The 17335-nt window shown below is 38.7% G+C and overlaps 3 protein-coding genes and 1 long non-coding RNA gene across 4 annotated transcripts; 1 reads left to right on the top strand and 3 right to left on the bottom strand.

Moving 5' to 3' along the window:
* Nucleotides 1-41: 41 nt before the first annotated feature.
* LOC112178640 (pentatricopeptide repeat-containing protein At1g08070, chloroplastic) lies at nucleotides 42-2300 on the bottom strand. The gene has a single exon (XM_024316806.2). The coding sequence runs from the start codon at nucleotides 2291-2293 to the stop codon at nucleotides 182-184; it is 2112 nt and encodes a 703-aa protein (XP_024172574.1). The 5' UTR covers nucleotides 2294-2300; the 3' UTR covers nucleotides 42-181.
* A 1669-nt stretch (nucleotides 2301-3969) lies between these two features.
* On the bottom strand, nucleotides 3970-4717 carry LOC112175248. The gene is made up of 2 exons (XM_040510584.1): nucleotides 4374-4717; nucleotides 3970-4184 (listed from the first exon to the last, which is right to left on the bottom strand). Exons 1-2 carry the CDS (start codon nucleotides 4637-4639, stop codon nucleotides 4124-4126), a joined length of 327 nt encoding a protein of 108 aa, XP_040366518.1. The 5' UTR covers nucleotides 4640-4717; the 3' UTR covers nucleotides 3970-4123.
* Nucleotides 4718-6044: 1327 nt separating this feature from the next.
* Nucleotides 6045-9767, top strand: LOC112179490 (pachytene checkpoint protein 2 homolog). The gene is made up of 14 exons (XM_024317912.2): nucleotides 6045-6388; nucleotides 6526-6589; nucleotides 6752-6858; nucleotides 7042-7109; nucleotides 7294-7397; nucleotides 7565-7669; nucleotides 7777-7866; nucleotides 7953-8028; nucleotides 8133-8202; nucleotides 8289-8359; nucleotides 8493-8583; nucleotides 9082-9209; nucleotides 9325-9453; nucleotides 9539-9767. The coding sequence occupies exons 1-14, from the start codon at nucleotides 6253-6255 to the stop codon at nucleotides 9677-9679; spliced, it is 1380 nt and encodes a 459-aa protein (XP_024173680.1). The 5' UTR covers nucleotides 6045-6252; the 3' UTR covers nucleotides 9680-9767.
* A 2680-nt stretch (nucleotides 9768-12447) lies between these two features.
* On the bottom strand, nucleotides 12448-14429 carry LOC112180740. Its single transcript, XR_002928452.2, has 4 exons — nucleotides 14306-14429; nucleotides 13749-13968; nucleotides 13069-13241; nucleotides 12448-12813 (listed from the first exon to the last, which is right to left on the bottom strand). It is a non-coding gene; the product is annotated as an uncharacterized LOC112180740 (long non-coding RNA).
* Nucleotides 14430-17335: the final 2906 nt, after the last annotated feature.

Below are 17335 nucleotides of genomic sequence, written 5' to 3'. Positions count from 1 at the left end.
TTTTGAGCATATCTAATGAATAATTTAATGTATGCTATAAATTGCTAAATCATCGAACTTTAATTTTATGAGAACAACTGGGTACATTGATTTTGAAATTGTGTTAGAATTACATGGCCAGGAATAACAATCAACAAGATGAAGGCTATAGACTACTCAAATACAAAAGAGCGTCTCTTGGTTACCAATAGTCATTGCAGGAACATGACCCTTCTTTGAAATGATGGAAGCGGTTCCAGTCCCTAACAATAATTTCTCTGTTAAAAACCTTTGATATTATCTTCGTTGCATTGTGGCAGTCCGTACAAACTCGAAGATTTTTCAATATTCGAAGTGTCGTTCCAGGACGTGTTCTGATAAGACCAAATGCAATGGCCAGCTTCTCACTATGGTGAGAAACTGAAGCTTGCTGCATATCATCTTCTTCTGCATCTAGTCTCCCATCTGCTGTGTTGGGCACATAACCAGCTGCCTCGATCTGTTTCATCATGTCATGAGTAGCATTGTAAACCTCCTCAGAGTGTGGATATACCTTGTTCTCTGCAAAGAACTCATAAATCGTTCCATCCACCTGAATCAAGCTACATCCAGGAGCCACCTTCTCTATTCTCTCCTCTTTCATTTGATTTCTCACTCTAAGAGCGTCCCCGCGCCTACCAGCAGATGCATAAATGTTGGACAGAAGTATGTAGTCACCGCTATGAGGGTTCTCCAATCTGATTATCTGTTGCAATGCTTCTTCGCCAATTTCAACATTTTTCTTTGCTCTGCATGAAGCCAATAATGTCCTCCAAACAACAGCATTGGGTTGGATAGGCATGTTCCTGATGAACTGATATGCCTCTTCAATCAACCCAGCTCGACCCAAGATATCAACCATAGAACCGTAGTGCTCAATCCTTGGTTCAATTCCAAAATCATTGTTCATGCTGACAAAAAGATTTCGACCCTCGTCAACCAAACCTGCATGACTACAAGCAGAAAGAACCGCAATAAAAGTCACATCATTTGGTTTGATGTTCTTCTCCTGCATCAATTTGAAGTACTCAAGAGCCCTTTTCCCCTGTCCGTTACTAGCGAGTCCTTGAATTAGTGCTGTCCAGGAGAAGACGTTTACTGAAGGCATTCTATTAAACACTTCAACTGAATCATCCACACAACCACATTTTGCATAGAAATCTATCAATGCAGTTCCGAGGGTAACAGTAAGCTTCATTTTCTTCTTCTTTACATAAAAGTCGATCCATTTACCAGTATCCAAAGCTCCAAGAACACCACAGGAGTACAGCACACTAACCATTGTAACCTCATTAGGATCTACATTTGCCTTTTGCATGTCGTGAAACAGATCAAGCGCCTCCCTGCATCTATTTGCTTGACCATAACCAGAAATCATCGCGCTCCATGCAATAACATCTCTCCTGTCCATTCCATCAAATATTCGTCTTGCTTTATCCACTTTACCACATTTTGCATACATATCTACCAGAGAAGTAACCAAAGCAATGTTACCCTTCAATCCATTTGCCTCTATATACTCACCAATCCACTCTCCCAGTTCCAAATTCGCCACTCTCCCACACGCTGTCAAAACACTGATCAATGTAACCCCATCAAACCCAATATCCGACTCCAACATTTTACGAAACAGCTCCACAACCTCGCCCCAACGCTCATTCTTCACGTAACCGGCCAGCATTGAATTCCAAGCCATAACATTTCTCTCAGGCAATCCATCGAACACCTGGCGGGCAACCTCAAGCTCACCACAAGTCGCATACACGTGAATCAAAGTGTTCACAACGAACCCATTTGACTTGAAACCACATTTCACGATGTGGGCATGAACCTGCTCTCCTTCCCCCAGTGCCCTTACTCTAGAACAAGCTTTCAGGACACTCGAAAAAGTGAACTCGTCGGGTTGGACAGAGTTTTCGACCATTTTGTTGAACAGAACAATGGCATTTAGAGGGGATTGCTTGAAGGTGAGGCTTCTGATGATGATGTTATAAGCCAAGGAATCGGGTTGTTCGAGATTGTCGAAAATGGAGAGAGCATAGTCCATGGCATTGGGGAGAATCAACGCGGCGGATTCGAGGAGGTTTTCGGTGATGGCTGGGTTGAGGAGGAGGCGGGTTTTGATGAGATGGGCGTGGACTTGGTTGAGGTCTCTGGTGGTTTTGCATCGGTGGAGGATTAGGGTTTTAGGGTTTTGTGGGAATTGGGGTATTACAGTTATGGCGGTTAGAGCTTTGGCGGGAGAGATGGAGATAGGAAGGGTTGTTAAAACCATGCCTAGTGTTGGGTTGTTAAAGCCATTTCAATGCCTTTAAAAACTCTCTTCCTTGCCTTTTTTTTATTCCTTCTTTCTCTAATTTGTTGCATCAAACATAAATATAATCAGTTCCGATATACTAGTTTTATGAAATGATATATCATTCTATTACTATATCGGATTTATCTATTATTACGTGACATTAATATACATTAATGTATTGATGCATTAATGTGTCGAAAAGAGTCTCTCTCTATTAGTCGTTTTATTGTTCAAAAGAATAACACACACATAAATATTGGATAAATATCATCTCGTTCCTCCTGTTACGAGATGCTTGTGTTAGCAAGTACATGGACATCTTCTCTTTGTAAGCCAATTTTTGGAGGATAAGTCCAACTCAGCTGCTGAAGCAACTGTTGACATAATCTTTCATCGCTTGATACCTTCGGAATACGATACCAACACATAGATACGCGTTCTTTGTACTTAAGCCGGTTTTGCAGAGATGAAGTTCTTGATATGTTATTAAAAGGCCTCACACCAGGTGGCCGGAGATATTGTCACGACCTTCATTGCTCGGGTACCTTTTGAGTATCTTAGCTCATCGATACTCTTTCTTTGTAAGCCGTTGTTGCAGAGACAACTCACGAAATGTGACTATTAGAAGTGCTATACCCAATATTGTGACATGAGCATCTAGAAAGCTTGGGGATTCATCAGCACGATTGAAACAGTGAGTAAGAGAGCAAATATGTTTTATGCCATAATTTGGAGATGGAACCTTCCAAAGTATCCAATCTCTGGCACACACCTCATTTTTCAAAAACTTTTATTCTGATGCTTTGAATAAACGTACTGTTTGATATGAACAAAAGCTAGAGAATCAGATCCAGCCTTATCATTTTAGAATAAAATTTTGAAACATATCACAGTATAAATTGGAAGCTGGTTTCCAACATTTCTACTACTTGTGGTTGCAGAACAATGAGGAGATCAAGCTACGACCATGCCAGACACCAAACTGGCTCAGACTACTATTCTCATGTTAATAGGATGGCTAGAGCACCTAGTGTTCTGACTGACGTCCCTCACTACGGGGCCCTATTCAGCAACAACCCAGTGCCTTCAAATGAAGCCCATCGTGGTGGTCACTATGATCAGCACCAGCAGAGGCAGCACCACCAGCACAACCCTGAGCCTGGTAGGAATGTTGTTCAAGTGACTGAAACAGTGGCACAATGTGACAGGGATGGGAACTGCGTGGTTATTGAAGAAAAAGTTGATGTCGAAGCTGATGACTACATCCAGCAGAAGCACAAGGGGTTTGAGTTGTTCAAGTGGAAGACCTTCAAACCGCGTTGAAGGTTTAATTTGGAGGAGAATGTAGGCGATCTAGGGTTAAGATTGACAGGCAAAAGTAGTAACTTATATTACCGGTGAAGCTTACTACTTACACCAGTACCGCTTTGTATAAATAAAATGCCTGTCTTTCCGATACATGCTGAAGTTCTTGGGCTCTTGGGATAGGATGCTATTGTTATATTAAATACAGTTCCACTAACTAAATAAACGGGTTTCTATTATTGTTGTTGTTGTGTTAATTGTATTCATGAGTTGCATCAGCATCAAAACGCAAGACTAACTACCACATAATCGAAAACATAAGAGTCATGATCTACGAGTGATGCATGTATAGATAAGAAACTAACCATAATGATTCTTTAAGCATTAGTGATACAAGAATTTTATCTGCAGCATAGCACATGGAGATGAAAGTCGCTTCAAACAGAAAGAAAAAGCACATACATATTCATACTCTTCTTCTTTTGTTGTGCAACTCCAGTGTCAAAAGTTATGTGCATAATGCACCCAATAAATGAATCTCACATTAGCAATAGCAGTAAGGCTGCAAAACCCAGAAAATAAGTAGAATTAAGTATCATCATCAGTGTGTGGTATAGCAGCCTCAGTATATCTCCTTGAAGACCTTTTATCGAACAAATTCCTAAGGCTGTTCTTACTCTCTCTACGCCTCCGATGGACCCTACCCGAAGAACCATCTAGCTCACCATCAAGTACTAACCCTGATTCTAACCTTTTGGACACTGCCACAATCTCATAAGCATCCCACAGTGACTGTCCAAAGTCCCATTTTGCATTAGTACCACTCTCACTAGATGATGCTGCTTTTCTCATTGCTTCGAGCTTGAACCGAGACGGTAACCTGCCCTTGTAGTTTCTCCGGCGCGCGTCAAACTCCGTCATGGGCCTAGAGCTGCCGGAGTGGCTCTGCCAGGCTTGTGCCACAGCCTTGAGGATTTCAAGTTCTTGTTCATGGTCATTCTGTAACTTTTTCTTCATTCTCTAGCTAGCACAAAAGTCTTGTATGGGCCATGTTTATCTTGGGCAACTTAGAGCCTCACATTGCCATTTTGGAAACCATATCCTTTTGGTGTGACTCGTGACAAGAATTTTATCTTGATAAACCCTCTAAATAAGTTCACACAGTTTAATTCCGTTAAACACATGTTGGGCTGTGCTGAAGAAATGGACCTACTGTCAGGATTGGGTAGGCCCTTTTATGTATGTGTCTCCTTTGGGTTACATGGAGTCCCAAAGACCCAAAAAGACCTAGAACAAAGGAAACCTCACCTAATCTCTATGTCATCTAGACCTAATAAACTTATTCCTTGCATATTAAAGTCTATCATTTAAGATTTTGATGGTTTTGAGATGCTCACTACTAAGCATAATTTAAAAGAACTAAACTTTATGAATTATGACAGATGCTTTAGCATATCTAAGACATTTAAATTCGAATGGAAAAAATTTGGGAGAATTTTATTCCTCCCTCAATTAATAGAGTTGGAGTTATTCTATTCGACTAATTAAGCAACTCCAACAGCTTCTCTATAATTTTTGTATTATAGGGAAGCAAATGTCAAACCTTTAGCATATGTTTCTTCTCCAACTCCAACAGATTCCCTAGTTTACAGTAATCTATAAAATCTCCATATTTTTCTTTAAAATTTTGGAGTTTGCTGTAAATATAGGGAATTTGGTTTTCTCTCTCCTCACTTTCCCTAAAATAGAGATAGTTATAGGGAATCTGTTGGAGCAAAAGAGGCTCATTTTTCCCTAAAGTAGAAAAAAAATCAAAATATAGGGAATCTGTTGGAGTTGCTCATGAGTCTGGTATAGTAGAGGTTTCTGTATCTAAAGTATTTTGAGTATTTGTCATATCAAACAAAATAAAATTAATGAATGTTATGTCATTCAACTTTTTTCTTTTTAAAATGACTGAATCAAATGTTGACACAAAAATCATCAAGGAATTGAGTCGAAAATGACAGTGCTACAGTTGTGAGCTATGGGCAAACTTATGAGTTAAGTTGCCCTTAGCTAATGATTTAGCTATCGTGACACTTTTTTCAATCACATGTTTGATCCTCACATCTTCAACCCCATTAAGAACAAACTTGCAATTATTGAGAATGTCGCTCTGAAAATGAGAAGCAGCACAACCATTTAGAATGGGATTGACAAGCGCAGCATAATGCAATTCGGTCTCAGTTCTCTAAATCTATCAACTAAAAGCGATCTTCAAACTATAAAACAAACTAAAAAACGGAATCGAAACTTCAAATAAATCCGATTCGACCTCACTTTTTTTTTTTTTTCAAATATCAAATTTCTAACATTTTAATCAGTTTTTAAAATAACAAAATCAGTAGTGTTGCATTGAAGTCTCTTTAATTTTGCTATTAGTCAAATCATTAGCTTCAAGAATTGACCTCCCGAAGATATTTGTCTCAACACTCCCGTTATTCATTAAAATCTTCTTCCCGCTCATTTTGAAGAGAAATTTCCCAGAGATTCCTGTGTGTGGTCTTCTTCTAGGGTTTTGGCTCGTCTCCTCCAAGCCGTTACCGACCCCCTCTCTCTGATGCTCTTCGCCTCTTAAACCTCCCAAAATGAGTGCTCCGAGTCCAATGGAGATCTACGTGCAAAACCCCCAACACGCCGACATCCCAGACCAAAACGGCGTCGTCCAAGTCGTCGCTTCAACTCCTTCTCCTATCATTCTCCAGGACAAAGTCCTCGTTTCAGGTCTGTATGCCACAATTTCATCATCAATTTCTAATTTTGAGATTGAAATGGCTCCAATTTGGGGGTTTTGCGATGGTTTTTAGTTGTAAATTTATGTTCTTTGATGGAGAAACGTCGTTTTTGATTGTGGGTTTCAGTTGAGGTTTGCCTCAAGCCGTCGAGCACTGCTCGGATTGACGATGTGCGGTCAGCTGTTGAGAGGTGTGCTTTTCAATTTCATTCATGAACTTTGATTTTTCGGTTTTCTCTGAATTGGTTCTTGTATGCTTGTTGAAATGACTGTTTAGACTAATAGAATCTGGGAATGCTTGAATATTAGGACTAACGTGTTTTCGCTTTCACTGTTTTGTGTTAAATGCTTAGAATGCTTGAGAAGAGGAGTTTGAGCTATACTGATGGACCTGTGCCGGTGCCGTCTGATGATCTGTTCCTGACTCAAAATGTGGAAAGAATCTGTATTTGTGACACCGGTAACTTTTCTTGTGATCTTATCTATGACTTTAGGCCAGTCCCTGAGGTTAATGAAATTTCGTAGGAAAGGCAAAGGGAATAGATGTTGAGACTTTTGACGCTTATATTGATAGTGCAACACTTTTCATCAGTTTCCATCTTTTTTTCACTGGTTTTGATGCTTGAACTGTTTATTTTTGTAGATGAGTGGCTGCAGAATCATGACATCCTTTTGTTCTGGCAAGCGAGACCTGTTGTGCATGTGTTTCAGGTGAAAAGCAGTGCTCATGTCTAGCCTAGACAGTAGGTTTTCATTTGTCAGTAGTTAGTTTGTATCTTTTGATTGATACAAACTTCTTGCTTTCTATCCAACTGCACGTGTTCGCTTATGTATATCGGTAGAGTGACAGTTCTTTGCATTTCCTCTGTCTGCAACCGTGTTACTATTGTTTTAGCTTAGCGAAGAGGGAGCATGTGAGGATGTAAGTGGGGAAGGACAATCTTCTACCTTCAATGAATGGATTCTTCCAGCAAAGGAATTCGATGGCATGTGGGAAAGGTTACTTTGCAACTTCTTTAATTTTCACCCTAGTAGAAGTTATAAATCTACTGATGTTGTGACATCTGCTTCCCATGTTCCGTGAATAGCCGGGACATTGAGGAATATCATGACATGGTTGCTGTGGTATAGTGGTTTCAAACAACTGATTTCATTTACTTTTGCAGCTTAATATATGAATCTGGGCTGAAGCAAAGGTTGCTTCGGTACGCGGCTAGTGCATTACATTTTACTGAAAAGGGTGTTAATCCTTTCCTTGTGTCATGGAATCGGTAAGGAATTGTTTAGTGATTTCAACTATATCCAGACATGATTGTTATTCTGTGATTGCTAAGAAATTCTCATTAATACCTATGTGATTGGTTTTATGCCTTTGCAGCATTGTTCTTTTACATGGGCCTCCAGGGACTGGAAAAACCTCTTTATGTAAAGCATTGGCTCAGAAGCTATCCATCCGATTTAACTCCAGGTTCGTGGATGAATCACTTTTCTCTCCGTTAAGCGATGTGTCTGTATATTTGTGGACTGCCAGACTCATCGTTTTATGCTTTACAGATACCCGCAGTCCCAATTGATTGAAGTTAATGCACATTCTCTATTCAGCAAATGGTTCTCTGAAAGTGGCAAGTTGGTATGTAGTTGACACTATTATTGAATTTGTCTGCTCTTTGTAAACTAAAGTTGGATTTGGAACATGCGGTTTTACCAATGTTGAATATTTCTTCTCAATCTAAGGTTGCAAAGCTTTTCCAAAAAATTCAAGAGATGGTAGAGGAGGAAACCAATCTGGTATTTGTTTTGATTGGTGAGATTTTCTGTTACTGTGATTTTTGATTTTATGCTCATTTTTCTTCCACCTGGCTTGATTATAAATGTATGATGATGCTGCAGATGAAGTTGAAAGCCTTGCTGCTGCGAGAAAATCTGCTTTATCTGGTTCTGAACCTTCAGATTCTATTCGGGTACCATGCTCTCTTCCCTTCTCCTTTTGCAGCCTATTTTCTAAGCTTTTTTTATCAAACATCTAAATTAACATTTTGGATTTGATTCACATCAGCTCCGTTTCTAAATGGCACCTTTAAATTAACATGCCAGGTGGTGAATGCGCTACTAACTCAGCTGGACAAACTGAAATCATCACCAAATGTGATAATTTTAACAACATCCAACATAACTGCTGCTATTGGTAAGACTGCAGTCACTTTCTTATAACGTGATTGTTAACTTTATACCCTTGCATGCTAAATGAAAAACCTCCTTGCCATTTATCTTTACCTGGAGCGGTAATTTGTTGTTTGGAGAGAATTGATGCACTTCTGTTTCCCTCCCTGTGTAGATCAATTTAGTCTATTTTTGGTATCGCACATCAGTCTGCAGTCCACTACGGTTCTAAGTAGCAACAGATATGCATGATTTGTTAACAAGGAGTTGACACATGAAATTTTGGACCGCACTTTCCCAAGTTTCCAAATTTATATGCTGGAATCGAAGTTTTCAGCCTATTTTTATCCTCATTTGGATTGTTGTCGGTGTTCTATCTGTTTCTTCACCATGTTTGCTGGAGTAATGTTATCCTCTTTGCTCCGTCTCCATTGATTATACTTGATTAGCTATTTGAAAGGAAACAAACAGAAATACTATAACTGGTCCTATTATGTGTCAATTTACCATTTTTGGGTTGCAGATATCGCATTTGTCGATCGAGCTGATATAAAAGCATATGTTGGTCCCCCAACTCTGCAAGCGCGTTATGAAATCCTAAGGTCCTGCTTGCTGGAACTCATACGAACGGGAATTTTATCAAATTTTGAGGTGTGTATTTCACCTGCTCAGATACCACAGTTTTAAAAATTTGTGTTCTCCATTGAGTTCTAATGTGGAGAAATTGCAAATGGAATCATGCCTAATGTACAGTCTGAATTCTTAGGGTTGTGAAAGCCTCATGCTTCCTAACTATGCTAGCTTGAAAGAGAGATTGAATATGCCTCAGATTCATGATACCCAGACACCACTACACTTGTGTAGGCAGTTGCTTGAAACTGCAGAAGCGTGTGAGGTTGGAACACATTCTTCAATGCCTTCTAAAGTAGACCTTTAATATGTACTCGTGATAGTTGATTTTGATTTTCTGCTTTCCACAGGGATTAAGTGGACGATCTCTAAGAAAGCTTCCATTCTTAGCGCATGCAGCTCTTTCAAATCCTTACAGTTGTGACCCTAGCAAGTTCTTGTGCGCAATGACAGATACAGCAAGGAGGGAGCGTTCTGAGCTACCTGATTGAATTGGCTAGCTTTCTTTCACAGCTTTGTAAACAATGAATTTTTACGCCAACTCCTCCAAATCTAATTCATTTCAATGCATTAACAGCTTCTCCTTGTCTGCGCCCTGATGGTGGTGATTGTAGTTAAATTGTCATATCATGAACCGGGTAAAGTAAATATAGTCTGCAACCTATGATTGATGTATGTACGACGAGGTTTGAGTTCCTGGTGCAATACGTACATTTAATCAATTTCAGCTTAGACAATCTGATCTGCAAAACTAAGTTGATTGATTGGATGTCAAGAATCATATATTAGGGGGACTAGTCGAGCAACATGCTTTGGTGGCCTCACCTTCTTTCATCAGATCACCTTGCATGTTTTTCGTCATGTTTGCAAAACAAAGCAGCACCTCGTCAATTTCATTGGCAACGCAATGCCCTTGAATCAAAATTGTCCGAGTTTTTATATCGGATACATATCCATTTCCTTCCATATCATCCAGCAGTTTCCCATTTCTTCGAGTTTAATGGCCTAGCGAAGTCCAAGACCACTTGGCTATATGTAATCTTGTCCTTCCCTATCATCCAGCAGTTTCCCATTTCTTCGAGTTTAATGGCCTAGCAAAGTCCAAGACCACTTGGCTACATGTAATCTTGTGCGAGCAACCATTTTGATTCTTGTAGAAGCTGCTCTGTCTCATAATCAGCACTGATCGGATCTAAAGAATCTGTTTCCCTTTGCTCTTGAAATTGGTGGCCATTAACACCCATTCTCTTGATCTAAATAACCCTGTTTCCACAGCCTTTATAGTTCTCATATGTAAACAATTTAAGCAGCAATAAACAAACAATAGAACAATTCATCACTGTCTTGACATCCACATCAACTCAGAGTTTCAGACAACAAACAGACTAGTAAAGCAGGAAATGAAATTCACCCACAAGAGAATGTACACAATCAAAATGGCTCAAACACATTTCATTCATATCATAACATTAGTTTCCGAAATCTAGTACAAGTTCATGTCACCGCAGACTCTAATCCAAACAAGTTCCAACACTAACCACAAGGCCATTATCTGTACATAGCTCTTTCTTCATTTATAATAAAAATCGCAACCATACACTCGAGTAATGTAGAAATACAGTGATTCTTTTTGGCATTTTTCATTTTATATATATATATATATATATATATACACACACACTTATTAGTTATTACACATATTAGAAAATTAGAGCTTTCAGGAACATTTTATTTATGGCAAAATTTCAGTGCCACGTGATAAACATAGATGGAATTTTTTATCTTTTATCCTTTGAGAGCTGAAATCTTTTCTCCTTTGATCAGGCACTTTAGCAGTAAGTCATGAATATTTTGATAACACGCAGCCATCCTTTTCGTGTTGAGGCCGCGGAAATTTGAGTTAAAATTAAAAAACTCCCCCCATGATTTTTGTTCTCCCGCTCCCTCAAACTGAGAAGAAGAGAGCTCTGGAATGGAAGAGGTTGGCAATGGAACCAGGTGCTTCTTTCTCCCAGAAATAACTAGTGAGAATTTGAAATAACGAAATTCTTTGTTTTGTCAATTGCTTTAGCTGCATTTGGACTGTATCAGCCGTTCCATCTTTGTAATAATCTATCAATTTCAATGTATTATTTGAAAGTTTGATTTGAAGTGGGATATGACTTGGTGAGAATTATTGTTCTTTACTAGCTTAGTTTGCCATCCACATTGGACACTGGTCCTCTTGTGTTTATCAACAACTAGCTTGTTGTGTTAATTTTATGATTACAGCTTAAGAGCTAAGAGCTAAAGCATACATCTTATGATTGACTATTTCAATTATTATTACTTTTAAGTGTGTGAGAAGGTACTGTTTTTAGAATTAGAAGTTGTATTATTGAAAGCATTCATGACAGTATGTGATTAAGCTGTATTTCTTTAATAGTTCTTTTCATTTGCCCCCTTCCGTTTGCCTGCAAAGTTTTTAGTCTAATTGACAACCTAATGTTAAATTATATGACCATATGTGTTTGAATCTTGCCCATTTGGTTTGCTTATTCTGATGGATATTTTGGATCTGTTGATCCATGTACTGACGTTATGTTTATGACGAACAAACTGAATAAATTGAATCAGCTGCAAAGATGCTTTATCGTCTTATTCATGTTTAATATTTCCATAAACAAAGGCTTGGCGGCCATGGTGAGTTTCTTATTCTTCATTGTCTTTTCTTTTTTTGGTCTATTTGACAGGTCCATGCTTTCAAGGCCCTTGAATATGGGCATTGGCTAGAATTATGCTCTACATCTGTCCATATCACACTAACTACATCTATGTACAGATTTTTCTTTAATGACGATTTGAAGTTATTTGCAGATGACATCTGAGTAACCTTGAATCTACGCAAGCTATTCCAAATCAACAGGTACTTGGTAAGTTATAGAGGGTTTTTAAAGTGAGGCTGCTTGGAAATAAATAAAGAAATCTGAGATGAAATGGGAAAAGCTTTGCAGGAAGTACTTCTGTTGATTTGTGGATATGTGGTTCAATGTTGCGTAAATGTAATGCCCCTATTTGTTTCATTGAAGTTGAGATGGTTTTTATCAAGAATTGTGGATATGCGGTTCAATATTGTGTAAATGTAATGCCCCAATTTGTTTCAGTGGAAGTTGAGATAGTTTTTATACACAGCCAATCAGCTTCTGTGTTGCGTGTCATACATAGTTTTTTAGGACGTGAGTCTATGTATAAACCAAGGCTTGCCAAGAAGCGGAAAGAATCAAATGCTCTAATACAAGCTTTGCTTATCAGTACATTTTTGTCAGCAACTTCAAGTTTGTTGAAGGAATATTTCTTTCTATAATATGAATATATGTAATTATCATATTGTTGCAGATAATTTTATTTAAGGCATAACTATAAAACAAAAGAACCAAACATTAAATGTAATGCATTATCATAGTACAACACTAAGACAAGAAGCATGGACTCATAATCTCCATCTTCTAAAAGGCTTTATCCAGAGAGACTACACCTTTCCCCGTTCCCGGTACTCCTTGAGGCTTGAGCCATAGTATTCCCTCTCGAAATAACACTCAGCCATCAAACACAAGAACCTCATCCTAGGGGTCACAGCTTTCAAACCCTGTACGATAGAACACTTACTAAACACTAAATTTTGGAGATGAGGCTAAACACTAAATTCTGGAGATGAGAAGTATAGCCTTCCAAACTATAGTGACATTTTGCTAAAACATAATCATGTACTCAATAGTATGAGACTATGAGGGTGCACATACAACTAATTTTCTTTTTTGTTGGGTAACAATAAGAAGAAGAGGTACAACAAGAAGTCTGAAGATACCTAACCAAAAAATAATTATAGAAGTGATTTGCATACCTCATCAGAAATTGATTTTTGTAGTGATTGAGAGTTGCATTGATTTGTCCCCTGCCCCATGTAGCCAACATTCTGATGATATCCTCATGATTGTATTTCCCCTCTGAGATCTTTCCACGGAGCAAGTTATCCTTCGATTTTGTAAGTCATATTCACCTCATCACCCTGAATCCCTGATAAAGTATATCAGTGAGTTAACAAGAGGCTTCAAATGCTGGAAGGAGCAAGTTAGGCAGTAATTCTCTATTTGGTGTAAAGAAAATAAAATTTTTGATTGATAAGTTCAGATGATTTATTTCCCAGCAAGAATATGCACATTAACATAAATAACTATGAAAAAGTAGGATGCCATGCATGCTAGAAAATTTAATTAAACTGGCCTATTTCTGTCCCACTGCTACCAACGATTATGCGACAGTATTAAGTAACAAAACAGTGGGAGGCTTAAAGCCTATAATAGTCTATCCGTCTAGGATTCTCCTTGCTTGTAAATTGATGAAGGCATTTTCATGAATTGAAAAGTGAAAGAAGGCATAAAATGGTAAAAGTGCATCACTTTCTGTTTTCAATACAATAGAAAAGGAAATTCCGATCATCTAGTAACTCAATGGGCGAGTCTGCTTAATTAGAAAGTATTCATGTTCCTTTTAGGGGAAACAAACACTAGAAGTACGTTGTACCTTGCAGAAATCCCCAGTTGTGATGCGCATCACAACATTCTCTCCAGGGACTTCTTATAGCAAGATTAATGATATGCCTGCCTTCCCAAAAGTAGCTCATTTGAAGAACGAGAGCACAACATCTCCGCAAGGACCAATTGCTTGAAATCCATTTTGTTGCTTCACTACCGAAACATGCATTGTGATCAGCATGATCAAGTATTCAAAGCATTACCAAACTCTGATTAAGATAAATTAAGAAGATAAAAATGTCAGACTTGCAATGATAAACATTAAGCTGACAATATCTAGTAGACTCACATTCAATCATGATAAAGGAAACATTGAAACAACTTTATGCACTGCATATTTGTTCATTCCATTTTTTAGTAACACAGTTCTTGAGCTAGTTTGAGAACAATATTGTGTACTGCTTTTGAAATTCTATCAGCAATTTTTTCATATGAGAGGTGTCTCAAGCGCATTAACCTTAACCTAATTATGACATCGGCCAAATCCCTAAGCCCCAGTTCATAAGAAAGCTCAAAATTTAATTTACAAATTGAAAATTTACATACCACTTCAGACAGGGCCGCGGTCGGGGGAGGAGTCTCAGCGTCGCACCTCGAACTGGAATTCTTATTCTGGGCATTGCTCCGACCTGAGCGATGTGTTGTGGATCAGCAGAGACTTATGTGTAGGCCTACTTATGTGCATGCTATTTACAAACAACCAAGGAAAGAAAGATCGAGTTTTTCAATCAACTCGAGGTAAAAATTCTTATTTACTAGCTTTCACTGTTTTTTGGCCTACGTCTGTTTGTTGAACTAACCGCATCGCTCCTAACGGCGCCCAACTTTTAACGGTCACGTGACTAGCACGTGGTCAGTGTATTCATACAATGCTTCTTCTAGCTTTTGGGTCATGTAGTTGACATATTCCTCCTTGACCTTTGATAAATTTTATGATGCCAAATAAGCAAAATAAGGTGTATAAACAGAAGTGGGATAGACACAGTTTCGAAATTAATGAGGAAATTTAAAGGAAACTCAAACTTAGGAAATTCACCAAACAACAAGCTACGGAGGAAATTCACCAAACAAATTCACAAACCCATAAAGGTGCTAACACTTCACTTCTCAATAGGAAATTTAGGAAATTCACCAAACAACCAACTACAGAGGAAATTGACACTTCTCATTGGAACCTATATATTAAATAGAAAATCACATAGTAGCACATGACCAAAGTTATATACACAGAAAACTCACTTTGAAAAAGATTTATACAAATAAGGATATGAGCCCAAACCCAAAAGACAAATGATGCAAGCCTGACTCCTAATTTTAATGGAAAATGACCAAAATACTCAAGTTTCATCACAATTTACAGGCACTGCCACTAACGTAATATTCAATACAAAAAATGGACAACCCCGTTTCAAAAAAAACTTGAACGATGAATGGTTGGAAAAAAAAAAATAGAAAATTACATAGTAGCACATAGACCTGTAAATGGACCGGATTTTGATCCGGACCCGCTCCAGATCCTTGACTATTGGACGGGTTTGGATCGAACATTTTGATCCGTTGATCCATTAATGATCCGAATCCGTTAACCCGTTTAATAAACGGGTCGGATTTGGATTTATGTCGATCCGATCCGTTAATGATCCGACCCGTTTTCGTAATAATAAAATATTACTTTTCATTAATATATTTATATTTTAAAAAATAAAAAATATAATGTAATTTTACTTTTGGTGATACTCTTCATGTAGATCATATTATTGTAATATTTTATTAATATCTTATGAGGTATCATGATATAAATTTAATATTATTATGTAAAATTTAAAAATATTTGAAATTATAAACGGATCGGATTAACGGATAGGGTATCAGTTAATCCGACGGATACAGATTTGGATCGAGGTATCAATGATCCGCCGGGTTAACGGAGCGGGTTTGGATCGAATTTTTTTTTTAGTAAACGGATTTGGATTTAGGTCGATCCGATCCAAACCCGGTCCATTTGCAGGCCTAGTAGCACATGACCAAAATTATATACACAGAAAACCCACTTTGAAAAAGATTTATACAAATAAGGACATCAGTCCAAGCCCAAAAGCTAAATGATGCAAGCCTGACTCCTAATTTTAATGGAAAATGACCAAAATACTCAAGTTTCATCACAATTTACAGGCACTACCACTGACCTAATATTCAATACAAAAAATGGACAACCCCGTTTCAAAAAAACTTGAATGAACTGCAAAAATGAATAGATCTCTTCAAGAAAGCCACCAATGATTTGGATTGCTTCAAAAAAGCCACCAATGGCCACAAAAAATGCATTGACAACATGAGAACCAGAGCCAGATATCCGCATCCGTAAAAGGTGTATAAAAGGTGCCTCAGTACCACCACCCATCTCCTCCTTGAAGTCCAAAATGATTCCCTGAGTCCCCTCAAAGAGATTTCCAACCGCTCCAACCTGGTAAATGGCTCCTCCCGGTTCTGCTGGTTGTGTTGGTTTCCCTGGTTCCGTTGGTTAGCAGCGTACTGGTCAGCGGTCAGCGGGTGCAGGGGGTTCGCCTGGTTTGGGTACACCAGGTTGTTCTCGTGGGAGGAATCGAAAAATCTGACAGAGCAAGCCCACACAATATAGGTACAGAAAAGACAGAAGATCACAGCTGCCGCCACGGAAATAGTCGTGGTAAGAGTACTTGCCTTCCCTAAAAGTGAAGAAAATTGATTAAGAAAAAATGTAATTGGAAAGGTGAAAGATATTACAGTAAGGAAACTGAGACGAGGATCGGAAACTTACTTTCTGAAGCAGACGCAGGCGGTGGCGCCACTCGGACTTTCATCTTCCCGTCGTCGGCAATGGCCGCGAGAGCGACGATTTGGACTCTCCCGGAGTCGGATGAACCCTCAAAAAAACCAAAACACCTCGGCATACGAGTCGAGTCTCATAGGCGAGACCGGCCATGGGCCTGCTGCTTTGAAGCAAAATCAGCCTGAAAAAAAAAAAAAAAAAAAAAAAAAAAAAAAAAAAAACGAAGTAGAGTAATTTTGTACATTTTCAGTATGTAACGTATAAAGTCTATCACATTTTGATGAAAACTTAATGATTGATTCATCATGTGAAGAAGCTTCAGCGTTCCGGTGGGCCCGTTTGGTTTGTCCGTCACAAAGCCGTGAAGCTACCGTTTGTAGTAAAATTTAAATGCAGAAGGTAGAAAAGGATGAGTTAAGGTGAATTGAGTTTAGGGTTGGGTAAATACTCATTCGATCCGGGCAGCCCTTCACGGAAGCGGATGTGGAGGACGATAGTGTTGGAGCGACATCGACTTTGATCGTCCTGCGATTTCATTTCAGATCGGCCAGTGGGGCAGATCGTGTAAATTTTCCGATTGAACAAAAGTACGGCTTCAAAGCTATGACCTTCAACTTTCACGGCGGCTACCGTGCCGGTCTTCTCACCGCCGCTGATTACAACAATCTCTGCCAGTGCGAGACCCTCGACGACATTAAGATGCACCTCTCTGCCACCGAGTACAGCCCCTACCTCCAAAACGGTCCGCTTTGGAACTATATCTCTCT

The sequence above is a fragment of the Rosa chinensis genome, chromosome 7 (genome assembly GCF_002994745.2).
Source record: "Rosa chinensis cultivar Old Blush chromosome 7, RchiOBHm-V2, whole genome shotgun sequence".
NCBI classification, from domain to species: Eukaryota; Viridiplantae; Streptophyta; class Magnoliopsida; order Rosales; family Rosaceae; genus Rosa; species Rosa chinensis.
The sequence above is the reverse complement of the archived record's forward strand: the minus strand, read 5'-3'. Positions and strand labels throughout refer to the sequence as shown.